Raw genomic sequence first — 19,227 nt, 5'->3', positions numbered from 1 at the left:
TACCTTTTCTCTTCTGCCTATATTCTTTAATCCTCCCTTCTTTTCCTCCCTCAGTCTTCGTTTCTGCCTACAGCGCCAAGAAACCGTTTGGTAGTAGAGCGCTATGCAAAACTCTTCCAACTTCAACTTCAACTCCGACACCCTCAGCAGCGCCGAACACCTGCACTTCCAGATCCACACCGATCCCAACACCACCCTCAGACGAATCCTTGTCTACAGACCCCCAGACCACAGTTCAGCGACTCCATTGACGACTTCGTCAGCACACACGCCCTTGCCTCCATGGACTAAAACCTTCTTAGAGACCTGAACTTCCACCTCGAGAATAACAACGACACCAACTCCACCAACCTGATCGACAACCTCACCGACCTCGGACTCAGACAGCTCGTGACAACACCTACTCACTCCACCAGCCACACGCTTGATCCCATCTTCACAGCAAGCCCCCACATCTCCTTCAGCCACACCACCGAACTCCACTGGACCGACCATCGCTGCATCCACTTCATCTTCCGGTACCGACCATCGCTGCATCCACTTCATCTTACGGAAACCCACCATGCACCACCGCACCCAACAGATCCCCGCCGCAGCTGGAGCAAAATCACCGAAGACCAGCTAAACACTGCCCTCGCTTGAAGCCTACCCACAGACCCCTCCGACCCTGACATCGCTGCCAGCAACCTCAGACGTTGCATCAACGACTGTGCCAACACCCTTGCCCCGATCAAGAATCCAACCAACAGACGCAGAAGAATAAAAAAATCAAATGGGGAGTGGATCACTTGTCTGGGGTTTTAGCAAATTTCGTGCTCTGCACTGATAAAAAACCCTCATTCACATACGGAGGTCTGTGGTAGTGGTGTATCTTGATTCTCCGCTTTACCCCTTAGGGACGTGATTGCATCATCATAGGGTTAGTGGTTATGCTTCCTCCACCCGGAGGTATCCCCTGGTTAGAACAGTAGTGATCAGAAATTTTTTGAGACGGGGTGTCTCTTTTTATATTAAAAACTTGGATGTCCAGAGAAGTTTTTAATAGTTCTGGGTTTTAAGTTAGTATTAAAATCAGTTCCGTGACACGTTTGGCCTCACGGATGTGTGGCACATGGCACACCCTAGGGATGAGCAGTACACATTCTTCTCGGGGCCACACCGCTCCTTCTCCCGCCTGGATTACATCCTCACCTCACTACACCGAGACAACGTAATACGGACGGTGACCCACCTGGCGAGGGGTATTTCAGACCACTGACCGGTCAAGGCCCACTTCACGATGGGCAACAAGCGAGAGGGGTGTGTGACTCCAATTAACGCCTGGTACCTCCGCGATGAAGACCTCCGTAACACACTGACCCTCTCAATAGCTAACTACTTTGCTGACAACGAAAGCTCAGTGGACTCGGCGACCACTCTATGGGAGGCATTCAAAACGGTCCTCAGGGGAGAAGCCCTCTCAGTGATTGCGGGTAGACGGAAAGCGAGGGAGGCACAACTGGTTGCGATTGAGGCTGACCTGGGTGAACTGGAGGACACCGTGCATTCGGCGGGTGCGCGCCACCGACTTTCCCTTAAAACTGCAGAATATCGGGACATAGCAACATAGGCGGCAAGGAAGATCGTAGCCTCTAAGGAGGGCAGGATATATGACCAGAGAGACGAGGCGGGCACCACCACCGATGACAGCAGGGCTCTCCTGGACAACGGCGAGACCGCAGCCCTCATCCTCCTGGACCTGTAAGCCGCTTTTGACACTGTCTGCCATCGCACTCTACGCTCGCGCCTCCACGCTGCTGGAGTCTGAGGCAAAGCACTGGACTGGACCTCCTCCTTCCTCACGACAGAACACAGAGCGTCCACCTCCCCCCTTCCGATCCGAAGCCTCCAAGATCATCTGCGGCGTATCCCAAGGATCATCCCTCAGCCCGACATTGTTCAACATCTACACGGCCACGCTCGCACACGTCGCCAGACTCCACAACCTCAACATCATCTCCTACGCCAGTGACACACAGCTGATCCTCTCCCTCACCAAGGACCCTCTCACCGCCAAAACCAACCTACACGAAGGAATGAAAGCTGTCACCGAATGGATGAAGAACAGCGGCCTGAAGCTGAACTCGAACAAAACGGAGGTCCTCATCCTCGTTCCACCACCTCTGCCTGGGACGACTCCTGGTGGCCGAACGCCCTGGTAGCAGCACCGACGCCCACCGACCACGCACACAACCTGGGATTAATCCTCGACTCAACACTCTCCATGACCAAGCAAGTCAACGCCATCTCATCCTCCTGCTTCAACACCCTCCGCTTGCTCCGAAAGATCTACAGGTGGATCCCCACCGACACAAGAAGAACTGTCACCCAGGCCCTCGTCAGCAGTAGGCTGGACTATGGAAATGCCGTCTACGCTGGAGCCCTGGCCAAACTGCTGCAATGACTGCAACACATACAGAACGCCTCTGCACGACTGATCCTCGACATCCCCCTCCACACCCACATCACACCCCTCCTGAGAGACCTGCACTGGCTACCTGTGCAAGAGGATCACCTTCAAGCTCCTCACCCATGCTCACAAGGCACTCCACGACACCGGACCAGCATACCTCAGCAGATGACTCACCTTCTACACCCTGAACCGCCAGCTCCGCTCCGCCGACCACGCCTTGGCTACAGTCCCTCGCATCCGAACAGCAACCTTCAGTGGCAGATCATTCTCCTACCTCGCCACCAAGTCCTGGAACACCATCCCCATCCTCCTACGGCAGACCGAAGATCTACTAACCTTCAGGAGGCTACTCAAGATCTGGCCCTTTGAGCAGTAGCAGCACCCCCCCCGCCCTCCCATCGCCTTGACACCGTCATGGGTGATTAGTGCGCTCTACAAATACCTTGATTGATTGAACTCCTCTCCTATATGAAAGTGGGAATGGATGGCAACAGTCATTTTGTGAGTCGGAAAACCTTTACAAAATAGCTTTTGTACATTGAGACAAATGATTCTGTGATCACAAACCTTTGCAACTCATAGCCTTTGGAACTGAGGAATCATTTCATACATTGGGCCTCTACAGATTAAATGTTCCTAATTTTTGTTTGTGGCCATGATTTTTTCATTCATCTGCATTTGCAAAGTTGTATTTAATTCCTGCAAGTGCGGCTCCAATCATGTATTCTTCTCTCTTGCTTCTCATTCAACATTTTGTATTTTATTATACATGGATCTGTAAATAATTGTTTCTTAATCATATCATGGATAGATTCAAGACTTAGCCTCCCTTCAGCTAGATCACAGAATTTGTGTTGAATCTTTGGGACTTTTCAAGTGAGCAGGCATGTTAAATACCTTTAGTCTCTGAAATTCTTTCTTATTTCCAGCCCTTCTTTCCACATTCTCTCTCTGTGCAATAGCCTAATCTTTTCTTTCCACAAATCAATTCATCCGCTCTCTTTTTTATTCTTCCCATTCCCTCACAGTTGCTCCTCTTTTCTCTGGAATGGATTTGGGAACTCACGTTTGTGATATGAAGCCACTAACATTATTGTTTGCCGGTTTAAAACATTTAAGTACATCACAGGAGTTTATAGTGAAATCATATCGACCTAAATGTCGTAGTAATTTTATACCTCTTTAAATACATATTCAAATGACAATTCATTATTAAAAATGTATTATTTATTATAGGTTATGTTTTAATTGTGTATCGTCAAATGTTGCATTCAAAGCTGTAAGTGCTATGATATTGCTGTTCGATTGAAATGTTTGACATTTCAGGTGGAGGAATTAAAGGATGAGGAAGCTATAGGCTTCTCATTTTCACTCTGCGCCCAACACTCCCTATCATGGGTGTTAATCTTTCATCCACCAAGGTATGCAGGTGACTATCAATTCACTTGATCAATCCCTAGCTTCTAAGGTCATTAACTATGCAAAGTTCCTGATATTAGGATATTTCAATGTACATATGGACAAGGCTGAAGACACTGGATCTCCCTTTGACCCCCTCTTGTCCAACCTGAGGCTGGATATACAATTGATTTAATATTCTCTAACACTTTGATTGCCCTGGAAGCCCCTAAGAAAGGGGTATGTTTAGGCCACTTCAATTTATCATTCTCCTGGACTTTCCCCATCCATAAGACATAGCCCTGTAAGGCTACAAATGGACTGGTTCGTGCTTGGGGTAAAATCAATATCCGAAAGCTAAATGAATCTTTAATCTCAACGCTGCCCTGCTTATCGGAGGATAGTGCAGTAGACAATCTAGCAGTAGACAACTGGCTTTTCTTGACAGCTGATAAGGTGGCCCCGGAAAAGTTGTCCCAGAGAAAGGCACACTCCGCTTTGGCTGCCCTGTTTATTGCTGAGCGAACTTTAGAAAAACAATCCTTCAAAAAGATTAGAAAGAAGATGGAAATGCCACTTTAATAGTGATGATAACATTATTTATGTTAGCTCTAAAATCTAATCAGACTAGTATTAAATTGGCAAGATGCAATCACTATTCTAAACAGATTAAAGAGGCTAAGAACAGGCCCAGTGAAATTTTGAAGTTTGTTTTACAGTTTTAAGACTCCCCTGTGTTGCGCCACCCTGTGTGCTGGATACAAATTTGTGGAGTAAATTGAGCAATTTCTTCAAAGTAAAAATGGTAAAAATCCAACTGAACCTGAATGCTCTAAAAGTTAGGGTCGCAACTGCACCCTCTAATGTCTTCCCAGAAGGTGGGTCAGGGGATAAGCTCACCTTCTTCCTTCCTCCTTCGGAAGACATCCTACAAGATTGTTCTTTGAACTGCTCACATATTCTGCATTAGATCACTGATATAATCTCCCCTATTTATCTGGATCTGTTCTAGGCCTCCCTATGTTCAGGTTCGGTGCCCACCTCCTGGAAAAAGGCTCAGGTGGTTCCCCTTTTGAAAAAGCCTAATGCAGATACAGCACTCCTGTCCAGTTTCTTCTCTATATCCTTGCTTCCTGCTCACGCAAGAATTTTGGAGAAATTGGTCAAAACCCAGATTTGAAAAGATATAGAAACTTCTAATGCACTACATCCCTCATAATCGGGCTTCAGATCCAGACATAGCACGGAGACAGCACTGCTTGAGACCTCAGAGTTTATAAAGTGGAATCTAGACCTCAGCTACAACGTTGCGCTGGTTCTTCTTGATCTTTCGGCAGACTTTTGATTCTATATCTCACTAGATTTTACTATATTGACACTATGCAATTGGTGTGACTGGCTCAGCACTCCACTGGCTTTCTTCTTTTCTTGAGTCTAGGGAACAAGCTATCTGGATGAGGCCACACCGCTCAGAAGTAAAGGCCCTACACTATGGGGTTCCTTTGGGCTCACTCTCAGTCCCACCCTTTTTATGTCTTGCTCTTTTGGCGGAGTCATTGAACATCAAAATTATTTCTTATGCAACAACACATAGTTATTGTTTTCATGCAAAGGAACTTCTTCAGAAGCGAAGAGGGCTTTCACATCCTGTAAAAAAGCAGTAATGGGGTGACTCAGTGTCAACAACCTTCAGTGTAATCCTAACAAAACTGAAATTCTTTCGCTTGGCCCTGACCCTTTGTCTTGATGAAGGGGTTGTTGGCCTGCAGAATGCCCCTCTCTCCCCCAAAGATCGGAGCCAAGAACTTGGGGATATTATTTTAGGTTGACTTAACTATGAAGAGGCCCATTTCCTCTGTAGTCAAGTCATGTCTCTGGATCCTACGATCACTGAAAAAAATTCTTGTTCTTCCTTCCCTGGAATGCACGAAAATCTGTATACAGGCCGTGATCTTGTCGCATCTGGACTACTCCAATTCTCCCTGCCTTGTCCTTCCTGTTTATCTCATACATCGCCTCTAAGTCATGCAAAATACTGCGATTCGACTACTCTTCAAACTCTCTAAATGTGCGCCAGTAACAATCTTGCGCAAGAAACTGCACTGGCTTCTGGTTTAAAAAAAAGAGTCCTCCTTATAGCATAAATGATTGCTCACCGTGCACTCCACAATTCGGCTCCTAAATACCTCTACTTTAGAATCTGTGAATACTGTCCCCCGAGATCGTTGCGCTGCTTGAATGCAAGACGCCTGATTGTTCCTCTCTTTAAGAAAAAGAGGCAAGGAGGCTCTTCCTTCTGCTTCTAGTAGCTTCTTTTTGGAGTCAGCCCCCTCTTCACCTAAGAAACACTATAAAAGAGACTGCCTTCAGGAACTTGTAAAAACACATTTATTTAGCAATTAATGCTCTCTGTACCTGATCTGCCGGGTTTAGAAGTGCCCTCATTCATTCATCCACATTATTAATAGTAATATTACTAATGATACTACAATTAATAATAACAATAATAATAAAAATAATAATTTGCAATGCAATCGGTCTCTCCTTTGGGACATCATATGTACTTAGCTATGCAGCCCAGTAGCCTGGGTGCTGAAACATCTATTGTTCTTTAACATGGAGGGAAAATAGGCACCAAACTGCGTGACACACCAGGTATGGGAACACATGGAGAGAGCGGGAAATGGTATAGTCCAAAGCTCTGTTTTTAATATAAATCAGGGCCTTCGGTGGTCATATCACTGACAATACAAGATTTGAAAAAAATATTATTGTCTACGGGTGCTCATGGAAGGCAATTTCTATGGACTGGAATCTAGAAAACGGTAACGTGATTCTGGTATTTTACTGACCTCTGCTGGTCGTTTTCTATCAAGAAAGATAAATAGAGGCAGTTGCCAGAAAAATAAAGAAAAGAAAGTCCTTAAGCAGAAAGCAATTCTGGTATTTTACTGACTTCTGCTGGTCGTTTTCTATTAAGACAATTAAATAGAGGCATTTGAACAGAAACAAAAGTCCCTAAGCGGAAGCAGACAAGTCCTTGGGTGATCTCCAGAGCCCACAAAGTACATACACATATAAGTATATACTAAAGTCTCGAATTCTCGACCTAATAACAATAACCATAGTAATAATAGTCCAAAAACGGAAAAGCTGCTGTTCCTGAGAGAAAGGAGCTCGCAATAATTAGATGAGAGGGTCAAGAAATCTCTGTGAACCCCAGAAACAGTCTGTGGGATAGTCAGAAGACCCGGGTTAGATTCCAGAGGTTTCTTTGCAGGTGGCGGCTTCGTCTGTCCTGCCCTCTGTCTCAGATGTCCGTGCCTCCCCTTCTACCTGTCAACTCTTCAGGTGTATTTTCCTGACTAGTGGTCCTGTGCATATAGTTGTTTTTCTACCCAAAATTCGACTGAAATGAAAAATGTGTGGCTCAGGCTTTGGCTTTTGGGCCTCCACGATAAAATATGTAGCTTGATCGTCATATACATGGACTATTTAGCAGAGACTGAAAGTAAAATAAAACATCTCTCTACATGTTCAGCATCAACTGTTGATCCTAAAAGTACATTTTAGAAGAACACCTTTTTAAATTCAGATGAATAATGCTACCTCAATATAGCCCAAATTGCTTATGAGGCTATACTCTTAAAGTTTATTTTCATGAGTGCTGCCTCAAGGTTTGCACCACTACCCATGGTAGGGCATTGCTTCTTAATATCCATTTAGAAATAGTCATTGGGGGTATACAACTGTTACAACGAAGTTTTTACAACGCACTACCATTACAACGCAGGCATTACCACGCATACCATTACAACGCATTGCGCTGGGGGGCGCTCTAAGATAGGGAATAAGTATAATTTTATATCCAACACCTTCCCTAGTGTCCACGGGGACTGGAGTTGGAATATAAAATTATACTTACCACTATCCAGCACCTCTAAGCGCTATGCGTTGTAACGGTATTCGTTGTAAATACCGCGTTGTAATGGTATGCGTGGTAAAAGTATGCGTTGTAACGTCATACATCCGTCATTGGGTATCTAGTCATGTCTGTCTGCAGTCAAATGTTGGAACTTTGCTTCAAGTGGCTTTAACTCCAAACCACGATCGGTGAATTACCTTTAGTCTGACCACAGATACTTTTTGGGTCTCCTGCTCCACCCACAGCTTAATATGAGATTATTTCCGACCGTACAAGATTTTAAAGAAGGAAATGCAGAATTTGATGGAGTGATGTTCCTACCAATTTCCATGTTCCAGTTTGTCAGCTGATGTCTCCTGATGCAGAACATTAATATAATTTCTTGCCCTTGCCCTGATCTTCTCGTGTTACACGCTAATTCCTTTGCTTGCATCAGTTCAGACTTACAGTTGATTTTCAAGCATTATGGCAAAAGGACATGATCTGAAAATATAGCTACTTTTTCATTATGGGGAGAAGTTGAAATATACATTTTCACTTATTCTTTTTGTTTACAGACCAGGGACTGCTGCGCTGGTTTCTTTGGCCAACAGTGCCTATCCTGCCCCGGGAGGCTGGATTCTCCCTGCTTTGGAAATGGTGTGTGCTTGGACAATATTAACGGCACAGGAGAGTGCCAGTGTGAGGAGGGATTCAATGGAACAGCTTGTGAGACTTGTGTCAAAGGCAAATATGGACCTGGGTGCAATCAAGGTGTGTGAGTCTCATCTATACTCTATCCCAAGAAAGCATTGTAGTAATTTGTGTTGATGATTTAAATAACATATTTAAATGTATTATGCAAATGTATATTATCATCAATGCATTATCCTTCGAATTGACTTAGTTAGGTAGAGTTCTTTCGGAAGAGATGTAATAAAGATTTGAAGATGGAGAAGTGTGGCTCACTGGTTAGAGCAGGCAGACCCTGAAGCAGAGGTCAGACCCGGGACCAGGGCTCAATTCCCGACGCGGCAGGGTCTTGAGCTCAAATGTCCACGGACTCGATAATTCTCGCTTTGGTGCCTGACCTAATCATGGGTTCACACTCTGCTACTCTGGGCATTAAGCTTGCTTAATCTCCACAACGGCCCCCCGTGGCCGGATGCCTGGCTTTCACTTTGGGGATGCCTGTTAGGGGCTATCTCACAGGGAAAAGCCAGGACGGGTTCCCAAGGCAAGCGCCGAGATGCCTCCGGGTAGTCGAGCGCTATATAAGAACATACAAAAAAAAAAAATAAAGATATAGTAAGGCGTGCAGTATGCCAATATAACACGGTTATAAGCCCAGCTTTCGTGTTTTAGCCCCACCATATGGTAGCAAACTCCGCATCTACAAGAGCACATCACTGTGCTGAACCACAGCTCCAGTCTTAGGTAATGAAAGTCAATTTTCTTTTTTAACAGGTTGATATATTACAGTTGTGAAATACTTATATTTGTATTTTTATTGTTAGGAGTATTTGTATAGCACATGGCGTCCCGTAGGCGTCCCAGCGTTAGCAGAGGTACCAGACAAATCACAGCAGCTTAGTAGGTGGCACTTCGAAAAAAACATGCTTTCAAAAGTTTACAAAAGGACAGAAGGTTAGGTTCTGAAGGTAGATGGAGGGGGACAATGTTCCACAGCTTGGCAGCAGTGTAGTGGAAGGACCGGCCACCACGTCTCATCCTTTTGATTTTGGGAACCGCGGCTAAGTAGAGGTTGGTTGATCGGCAGCATCTGTTAGGATGATAGTGGGAGATGATGGAGCGGAAGATGGGAGGGCCTTTCTTCCAGAAGGACTTATGAGCGATAAATAAGGACTTGAATTTTATTCTTTCCAAAATCGGGAGCCAGAGCAAGGTCTTCAGGGCAGGTCTTGCAGAGTGGCTGTTGGGAATATTAAGAAGCATATGTGCTGTGCAGTTCTGAATAACATGTTTGTAGTAGCCCCTGGGGCTCCTAGATACAGAGCGTTTCTGTAGTCGAGGCGGGAGAGGATCAAGGCCTGGACCATGAGTCTCCTTGCTGAAAAGGGGAGGAGTGGGAGGGCTTTGAGAAGCATTCGTTGAATGCCATAGCAGGAAGCGGCCAGTTTTGTTGCCATGATGATTACATGTGAGTGACCAATCTAACCACATGCCCAGACTTTTGATCTGGTTTTTGGGCTTGGGGGGGGGGGGGGAACCGAGACAGCGTGGCCATGCTGAACCAATGTCAAAAATGGGTGAATTACCCAGCAGCATAATCTCCGTCTTATTCCATCCGTTTAGCAACTCTTTTTTTTTTAACAGAGTTTTATATAGCGCAAACTTGACCCGGTATCAGGTATTAGAGCGCTTTACATAGCACCAGTTTTGTTACATGAGGACACACATTCCTTTTTGTTAGGCACGGGGAGATTAAAGATTGAAGTAGTGTGGCTCACTGGTTAGAGGCGGCAGACCCGAGAGCAGAGGACGGCCCGGGACCAGGGTTCGATTCCCGGCGCGGCAGGTTTCTGGACCAGGGTCAGCGGACTCGATAATTCTCTCGCCTCGGTGCCCACTCTGATCAGCGATCACACTCGGCAACTCTGGGCATTAGCTTGCCTCATCTTCACTAACGGCCCCACCAGACCGCCGGGGATGCCTGGTCTCACCCTGGAGATACCCAGTAAGGGACCATCTCTCAGGGAAGCCAGGAAGGGTTTCGCAGCGGTCTAAGCGCCAGGACGCCTACGGGTAGCAGTGAGCTATATAAATGCCTACACATACACACATTAAGTGATTTGCCTAGAATCACAGGATGTTGAGCTTCACTGCCGAGGCTCGAACCCGGTTCCCCAGCAGGCCAACTCCTCTTTCCAGGCAGGGGCCTAGGTAGGGGGCGAGGTGTCTTCTGGGTGATTTAAGGCCCCCACTAATTGAGTGTCATCGTTGTAGGTGACAATTTCAATCCCGAAAGGGAGGACAATCAGTGCCCGGGGCTCACATAAACACTAAACAACGTCGGGCGCAGGGACGAGCCCTGGGGTATGCCGCAGCTAATAGGGATATGTTTTAAAATGTTGTCCCCTTCAAAGACTTGGAACTTCCTAGCCTCAAGAAAGGACTGCTGCCAGGTGGTAAGACCGCCTGAAAAGCCAACATTCCTCAGCCTGTGGATCAAGATGTCATAGTTGACAGTGTTGAAGGCAGCACTGAGGTCCAAAAGGATGAGAGCTGTCGATCCACCTTGGTCAATATTCTTTTTGGACTTTTCTACCACTGCCAGTAAAGCAGTTTCCGTCCCATGTTGAGGGCGGAATCCAGTTTACGAGGGGCGAAGTATTTTGTGGGATTCGAGGAAGGTAGAAATAACTGAATTTACATGCTTTTCTAGCATTTTACTAATCCCCGGGAGAGGGGACATAGGGCGATAGTTTCCAAGAATGTCGGATTAAGGCTGGGTTTCTTCAATAGTGCTTTCACCATGGCGTGTTTCCACAGTTGCAGTGCTAGTCCATCGTGATAGAGGAGTTGATCAGCTTCAGTAACACCAGGGGAACTACTTCCCCAGCCTTACTTAGAAAATGAGGGGATGCCGGGTCACTGGGAGAGCCGGATTTTACTGAGGCAGAGTTGATTACCAGAGTATCCAAATCCATCAAGGGAATTTCCTTGAGAGAATGCTCACCAGGCATGGAGTCCTCCATAAACGTACGATTAACAGAGTAGGCAGGGGGAGGGGAGAATTGTATATATCCTAAATTTTATTAGAAAAGAATATCTGAGACATTTAGATTCAATAGTATTAACAAGTCATATTGATACAGCGACAATGTTCCACTACTGGACTACTTTTGTCTAAAATTAACAGGGAATAACATAGATGCTCCTTATGACTGCAGATGGTCTAGGCGGGTGTACTACGGAGGCAGGGCCAGGAAGAGGGGCAAAAGAGGGAATGAGGCTTCTTGGTCTTCGTCCACTATTTGGACACATTCGGAGTGAGACGTATCACAAACGTACACAATTAATTATTCCAAACATTTTCTAACAAAAGAATTCATCACATTCAATAAAGCAACCACTGTTCTTTAAGCACAATGTGCTAATCAATAAATCAGACATTATACACAATCATAATAATGCCCCGAGCACAGGAAAGGGAGGGAAGTGTAAGGTGTGAAATGGAAAGGGTAGACTTTCTCTGGGACCCTTACATATGTACTACCTAGCACCCAGGTCCCAGCGACTTCTTGGGTAAACCCCCCCCTTGGTAACATTCGGAGTGAGGCCAAGGGGGATCATAATCAGTTTTTTTGCAACATTTACGTTTTCTCCTTTTTGGGGATTTACCACCCACAATGTGAGTATTTATGTACGTTCGATTTTAAGCATTTTTCTTCTGTTTTATTTTTGATAAAGTATATGTTTTAATGCCCACAATGAAAACATACATCCCCTTGTCCAATCGCTCTGATTCCAGTTTGTAAGTCTGACATCACTTCTTCATAGAGAAGCAGTGTTGAGAGGGAGTGGGATCACTGAGGAGTCTTAAAAAGACATGGCGGTTTTGCTAGGTGTAACTCTTGTAATAGCCGAATGAGAATGGTGTCTGCTCAAGGTTCTGTGATGTAATTCAATGCTGGGGGACTGAGGCATCTTTAATGCGCAAGTGGCCGTTGGAATTTGACTTTTGCGTTCCTTGTCGGTCCTGGCTTGCTTGAATCCAGTGGCAAAATGAGCAAGGGACTTACGTCTGAGCATACCCTGTCACACTTATGGCGGCCAAAAGCGGTACAAAAGGAGGTGGAATGCCAGAAACCGGTCCTCGGAAGCTTGTTTCCAGTCCAGGGAAGACATGGCTTGGCAGTTCGGGCTGGACTGTTCCCATGAGGCACAGGGTCAGGCTGATTTGCATATAGCCATGTCTGAACTGGGGTGGCAGAGTTGGCTAAAGAACGGTGATGGATTAAACCCAAATCTTTTGACTGGGTGTGAGTGTTTGATTGATTCAGATGCTCCGTCCATAACCACCCCCTTTTGTACCGCTTTTGGCCGCCATAAGTGTGGCAGGGTATGCTCAGACGTGAGTCCCTTGCTCACTTTGCCACTGGATTCAAGCAAGCCGGGCTGAAGACGGCTGGAATGCCAGAAACCGGTCCTCGGAAGCTTGTTTCCGGTCCAGGGAAGACATGGCTTGGCAGTTCGGGCTGGACTTTTCCCATGAGGCACAGGGTCAGACTGATTTGCATATAGCCATGTCTGAACTGGGGTGGCAGAGTGGGCTAAAGAACGGTGATGGATTAAACCCATATCTTTTGACTGGATGTGAGTGTTTGATTGATTCAGATGCTCCATCCATCACCACCCCCTTTTGTACCGCTTTTGGCCGCCATAAGTGTGTCATGGTATGCTCAGACGTGAGTCCCTTGCTCACTTTGCCACTGGATTCAAGCAAGCCGGGCTGAAGACAGCTGGAATGCCAGAAACTGGTCCTCGGAAGCTTGTTTCCGGTCCAGGGAAGACATGGCTTGGCAGTTCGGGCTGGACTGTTCCCAAGAGGCACAGGCTCAGACTGATTTGCATATAGCCATGTCTGAACTGGGGTGGCAGAGTGGGCTAAAGAACGGTAATGGATTAAACCCAGATCTTTTGACTGGATGTGAGTGTTTGATTGATTCAGATGCTCCGTCCATCACCACCCCCTTTTGTACCTCATATCACAACAGCCCAAAGTCTCAGCACATTGACCCCCCTCCGATGATATGTACTCCACACCATTCACAGGTAAATCCCTCATGTTGAGGATCTTTTTCCAAAATGTTAGGTAAAAGCTCAGCATTATTGTCAACAACGTGCCACATTCGATGCTTCTTTCCCTGGTGCATTGTCTGCCTCTAACTCCTCTCATGCCTCCTCATCCCTATGTTCATCCCTCGCCTCTTTTTTACCCATGCCAGGGAAGGATTTGGGTAGACACATGCTGCTTGCGCTCCCCCCAGCCACATTTGTGCAACCTCAGGTGCCTTTTTTCAGTTGCTTGGTGATATCTGCTTCGCAGGCACAGGGCAAAGGCATCCCGTCGCGCACCGATGTCCTTTGTGGGAGGAGTGTAGCCATACTAAACACTGTTGTGCACCCACAAAATGCACAGCATTTTTTATATGTTAATTAAGTGATGCTTAGAAACTCACTATTTTCAGGGGATACCTGCACTCTTGAGAGCGCTCTTGAAAGACTCACTCTTCCCGACAGCTATCATCCACTGGGAGCAACCTACATTCTAGCAGCACTCTTTTCTATGTGTAGGCATCCAAAGGACTCTATCAAGCCCATCTGATTCACAATTTAGTGTCATGATATAGTTTTAACGGGCTGGCTCATTTGCGTTTGTCCACTGGTTATTGGCTTTCTTCCGCTGTCGCCCTTCTCCTGAAATTTCCAGTCCCTTGTTGGTTCCTCTCATGAGGCTGCCACTCTCCCCTTCCGTTTGATCATTCACTTATGAGAGCTACCCTTTGGTACATAGCAGCTCCTTCAGCTAAGGTGAACTTTAATCTTTGGTGGCTGCACAGCTTTGGAAGTGTCCTTACTACATTGTTTCTAGTGCGTGACTTGACATCTTTGACTGAGTAAAGTGCTCAACATGACACAAAACCCAGAAAAGTTCTTCTATCCTATTTGTTTACTGGAGCCATTTCATTTACCTTTGTTGCATCCAGATTTCCCTTGGGATGAATCTCTTCTCCCAAATATATGTGTCCTAAATGTGAAACATGACATAACTTCACGTGGCACATATCCCAATGGAATGTCATATCAGGGTGTGTTAAGTTTTCTAGAAGCCCCTGCAGATTTTTATTATATTCTAGTCTAGTCCTCATTCTGTCTAATGTATTATCCTGGAAGTATGTCACTCCATTATTCACACCAAACCGCCCCAGAAGAAGACTGGTGCTTGATGCTAAGCTAAAGAACATTGACTATAATTGCTCTGTCCCAAAGAGAAAATAAAAAAAAACATAAAGGGTATTTAGCTTAGGGTATAACACTATTTCATGGCAAGTGTACCATACATTAGCTATGGCAAATCTGAAGGATTTTAACATTTGTACCTAAATGTGTTATATTGACAGAAAATACCTTAGAAACGAGGAAGGCATTGTTTGGACCAACAGCAGGGATTAGATATCACTAAAGACAATGTAAGTCGAACACCTTTCTTTAGCAAAAAATTGACTTGGGGCATTGGTTAGCATGGCCAGCCAGAGCCTTAACCCCTTCAGTGCTGCCGTCGGCAAACGGTCGTCGCGAGCACTACCTTGCCAGTGCTGCGCACGACTGTTGGCCGACGGGCCAGCAATCGTTCTTCGAACGTTCAGCACTGGGCGCTGAACGTTCGACGCAGCTATGAGGTTAAATGGCTTCATTTAGTTGAAGCTCCTGCTCATCCTCCGTTTTTCTATCTTCATCTTTCACCACAGTGGCTTCCAGCGGCTGTGGAGACCCAAATCTGATAGACCAGTAATAGCGTTGCTTTATTGAAGTGGAAGACCACTGAGTCCCATGTACCAGAGCTAGGAGGCGACAATCTTGATTCTTCCAACCTCCCCCTGCATAAGCAGTGATTGCACATACATTCAGTGGAGTCTAGTGGCGCCAAGTGTGGGGCTTTACATTATTACCAAAGGGACGAATGGATGGATGAGGCTTTCGGAGACCCAAATGACGAGGGCCCTATAGGCGGGTAAAGAAAACCTAGACACCATTCAAAGTTCAAACAAAAAAGGTGTATTTCAAATTCAAGTATCATTATAGAAGGCAGGAAGTAGTTAATCAGTTCAAATCAATGTAACCCATAAATCAAGAGTAAATGTATAAGTATTGAGTAAAATGACAACTTGTCATAGGGACTGTTCAGTAAGAATAGGAACAAAGCTCTGGCACAGACCCCAAAAGAATAATTTTTATAGGGTTTCAGGAGTAGAGATTTGTGCCCTTTGCATGGTGTTAAGTGGCACCATGGGCTGTATTAATAATTTTACGTTGACAGAAATTAATCTACATTAGAAAGGTTGTGTTGCACAAAACAGGCTCACTCTAAGGACCTACCCAAAATTAATAGGCAATGAGTCCCTTTTAACTACTTACAAGGAGAAAGGACATTGCATGATTGAACAATACACCATTTTAAATTGAATAAGAGCACAATTGAGCCAGCAGAACTGCATCAGCCTTGAAAATGTGCAGCATTACAAAAACGTCTCAGGCAGACTTTCCTCAAAGCACATTAGCTGACACAATGCAAATCAACAACACCATGGAAAAGACCACATTTTTCTCCATTTTATGAAGAAGGAAAAACACAAAGTGAGAGGCAAATTATATGTACTGCGCAATTTTAAAAAGTCAGGCGAAGGAAATTTGTTTTGCGGGCCTACGTGGGCTAATTCAAACACATTAAAAGGAACATTCATCTTTATTAACAAATCTGCTATAACACATGCCCTAGTAGCTCAGTACTCTTTGCCCAGGATGTCATCAGGGAACTGAGACGAGGCTGACTGTGAAAGCAGAAGTGATGAAACTGATACGGGAGAGGAAGTATGATCCGATGATATAGGGATCAGGTCGAGAGGTCGGCTTTTAGGTCCGACTTCACTGTCCTGGTAACATCAGGGACTGAGCTCACAAACAATGCCCCTCCCCCTGATAGTGCCTCATCCCATTGTGCCCCCCCTCTCCCGCCCCCCGTCCCCAATACTTAGCGATTCTATAACAGCATTCTTTGGAACTTTCAGGAAGAAGTGTGCTTCCTTGTTTGTACTTGAGGTGGGGGAGCGCAGTGCACCTGACTGGAGTAGGCAACACTTCCCTGTGAAATGAACCTGAGTGGGGACCCATGGCTGACAAGCAGAGAAATAAGGGCAACTTCTTCAATCTCCAGAGCGTTTCGAAGAAGAGCTTCAAAGAGCATATGGATAACTCCCCTGATGAGTAGGAAATGGCCAGGTAAGAAAGAATGCTGCTACAGTTATTCAAGGATATACATGCAGCTCTCAACATAAAGACAGAGAGTTTTGCAGAGACTTTGAAAATGGAGAAAAACAAGGTATGGAGACTGTTCAATAGGGTAAGATGGCTTGAGAAGGGAGTGCAAATTTCAATATCAAACCACCGTCTCTGAAGGGCCAGAGTCTATAGAAAGTCTGATGGAAATTGTCTGCTTAAAAAACTGTACTTTGGAACACATTCTGAAATTAGACCCTAAGTAATTGAGAATCTATGGGTCTTGGGTGTTCCTTCAATGATTGCATATAAGTCCTTAAAGACAGACTTGACAAAGGTGCTCTATGACGTCTTGAGTTTAATCAAAGAGTACTGTCAGCTTTTGGTGTGCAGGGAGTTTAGAATGTCTTTAAATGCTGGGGCCAATATTTAGTAAGACTTTGTGAAACCCTTGCATCTCACAAGGTGAGGCAGGGCAACGCAAAGGCTTTTTTGGAATTTACAAAGCCGTGCAAGGCTCGATTTGCTTGGCCTTGAGTGGCTTTGTAAAGAAATGTACTGGAACGCAGCGGCTTGCACTGTATTGCGTTACATTCATAGTGGTAGGCGTGTCCACGTATGGATTTCACATAATTCTAGATTTACTAAGACTTGTAAAGCTGGAATTGTGTGAAATCGGTACACCTACCACAGAGAGGCGTAAGGAGACGTACAGGTATCTCTCCTTGTTACTAAGAAAGGTAAAAAATCTTCTTCTGGTTGCTTTTGTGCAGGAAGGTATGCCAGGCCCAGTGCCCTTGTCCATGGATGCTTGGCCCATTGTTCCAGGGTCCAGGTGTCCAGCATTTCCCATCTGGCTAGTCTGCGACCTGGTTACAGCACATACCCATTCAGGGAGCTCCAATATTCTCACATGGAGCCCTCTCACCACCACTAACACTCAGACACTTCAAGATCATTCCCCAGCAAACACTTTACTGGTAGCACATGAGACACAGCTACCTTCTTAGGGCCTGTCAAACCTCCCCATTCCAAATCCACTCTAGCCAGGGAATGGAGCTTGGTGCTGCTGTCTGCATAGGTCACCTGGTGAAACTCAACAGGTAGGTTCTGCTCCTGAGACACCAATGTTGCCAAAACCATAGTCACACTGGAACCTGTGTCTCTCAGAACCTCTACCTCAGGCCCATTGATTTCAGGCCTCTGCATGTACTTATCAATGTTCGGAGGTAAGGCAACCAGGGTTGTCCTTTCCACCCCCACAGGGACACTAAGGAAGCCTCTGTCACTTTTCTACCCTTTTCTGGGGTGCTCTCCACCCTCACACTTACACTACCAACCCCTGTGAGCTGCCGACCAGTGGGGGACGTCTTGGTACAGACAGCATATCCCTTTTTGTGCCCTGGCTGGTTACAGTAAAAGCACTTTCCCACTTCTGAGGGGTCAAAGAACCTCCCATTCTTTCCCTGGTACCCCTTCCCTTTGAATTTGGGTTGGCGCAGCCCCCCCCCCTCCTTGTTCAGGATTATGTGGATCTTTTAAGGACTCCTTCTGTTTAGGACCTTCTTTCCCCTGGGGGTCTTGTCCTCCCTTCTTTTGATCACCCCTGATGCTGACTAGAAACCCAGTTTCTCACCCACTCATCAGCTGCCTGGCTAGTTCCCTAGGATTAGACAGCTTATCGTCCACTAGGTGCTGATGTATCTTCTCTTGCACACAATGAGTCACAATATGTTCCTACATAAACAAATTATACAACCCCTCATATGTGTCTACTTGGTAACCATCAATTTAGCCTCCTAGTGCCTTGTCCGAAAGATCCACATAGTCCACCCAGGACTGGGTGTTCACTTTCTGGGTGTCCCCGAATTCCACCCTGTACTATTATGGGGTCAAAGTCAAACCATATTTCTCAACTAAGAATTGCCTCATGTGAGAGTAGGATTTTGCCTCATCCCCCTGCAGGGACAGGAGCCTCTCCCTCCCAGCTACTGGAATTAGTTCCCAGAAGAGTGAACCCCAATGCTTGGGAAAGACCCTCCACTTCTCAAGGGCCCTCTCCAATGCTGTGAGCCATTTGTCAATGTCATCCCCCTCTGTGTACCTGTGCAATATTTCCACACGCGCTCCCCTCCAAAGACTACCCTGCAAAGAAACTGGAACAAAATCACCACGGACCAAATCTCCGCATCACTCCTTCAAAACACCCCAGCCCTCTCTTCTAACGCAAACGAAGCCGCCGCCAACCTCACCCTATGGTTATCCAACACCGCTGACACCCTAGCACCACTGAAAAAACGTCAAAGTAAACCTGGCAACAAGAAGGCCTCATGGTTCAACGATGATCTCAAGAAGTCCAAGAAACTCTGCCGCTCCCTTGAAAAGGCCTGGAAAAAAGACCCAACCACCAGCACCAAGGACGCCTTCAAAAACGCCACCCGCACTCACCACC

General features: G+C 45.9%; 1 protein-coding gene across 1 annotated transcript in view; it reads left to right on the top strand.

Annotated features, from left to right (window-relative positions):
- The window catches only part of STAB2 (stabilin 2), an 880,852-nt gene that overhangs the window by 515,717 nt on the left and 345,908 nt on the right, over positions 1–19,227 (top strand). The window contains exon 38 of the mRNA XM_086919174.1: positions 8,333–8,528. Coding sequence (XP_086775300.1) covers positions 8,333–8,528 — 196 coding nt within the window. The remainder of the gene's footprint in view (positions 1–8,332; positions 8,529–19,227) is intronic.

The sequence above is a fragment of the Lissotriton vulgaris genome, chromosome 1_1, assembly GCF_964263255.1.
Source record: "Lissotriton vulgaris chromosome 1_1, aLisVul1.2, whole genome shotgun sequence".
Taxonomy (NCBI): Eukaryota; Metazoa; Chordata; class Amphibia; order Caudata; family Salamandridae; genus Lissotriton; species Lissotriton vulgaris.
Note: the sequence above shows the minus strand (reverse complement) of the source record. Positions and strands in the feature narration are given on the sequence as shown.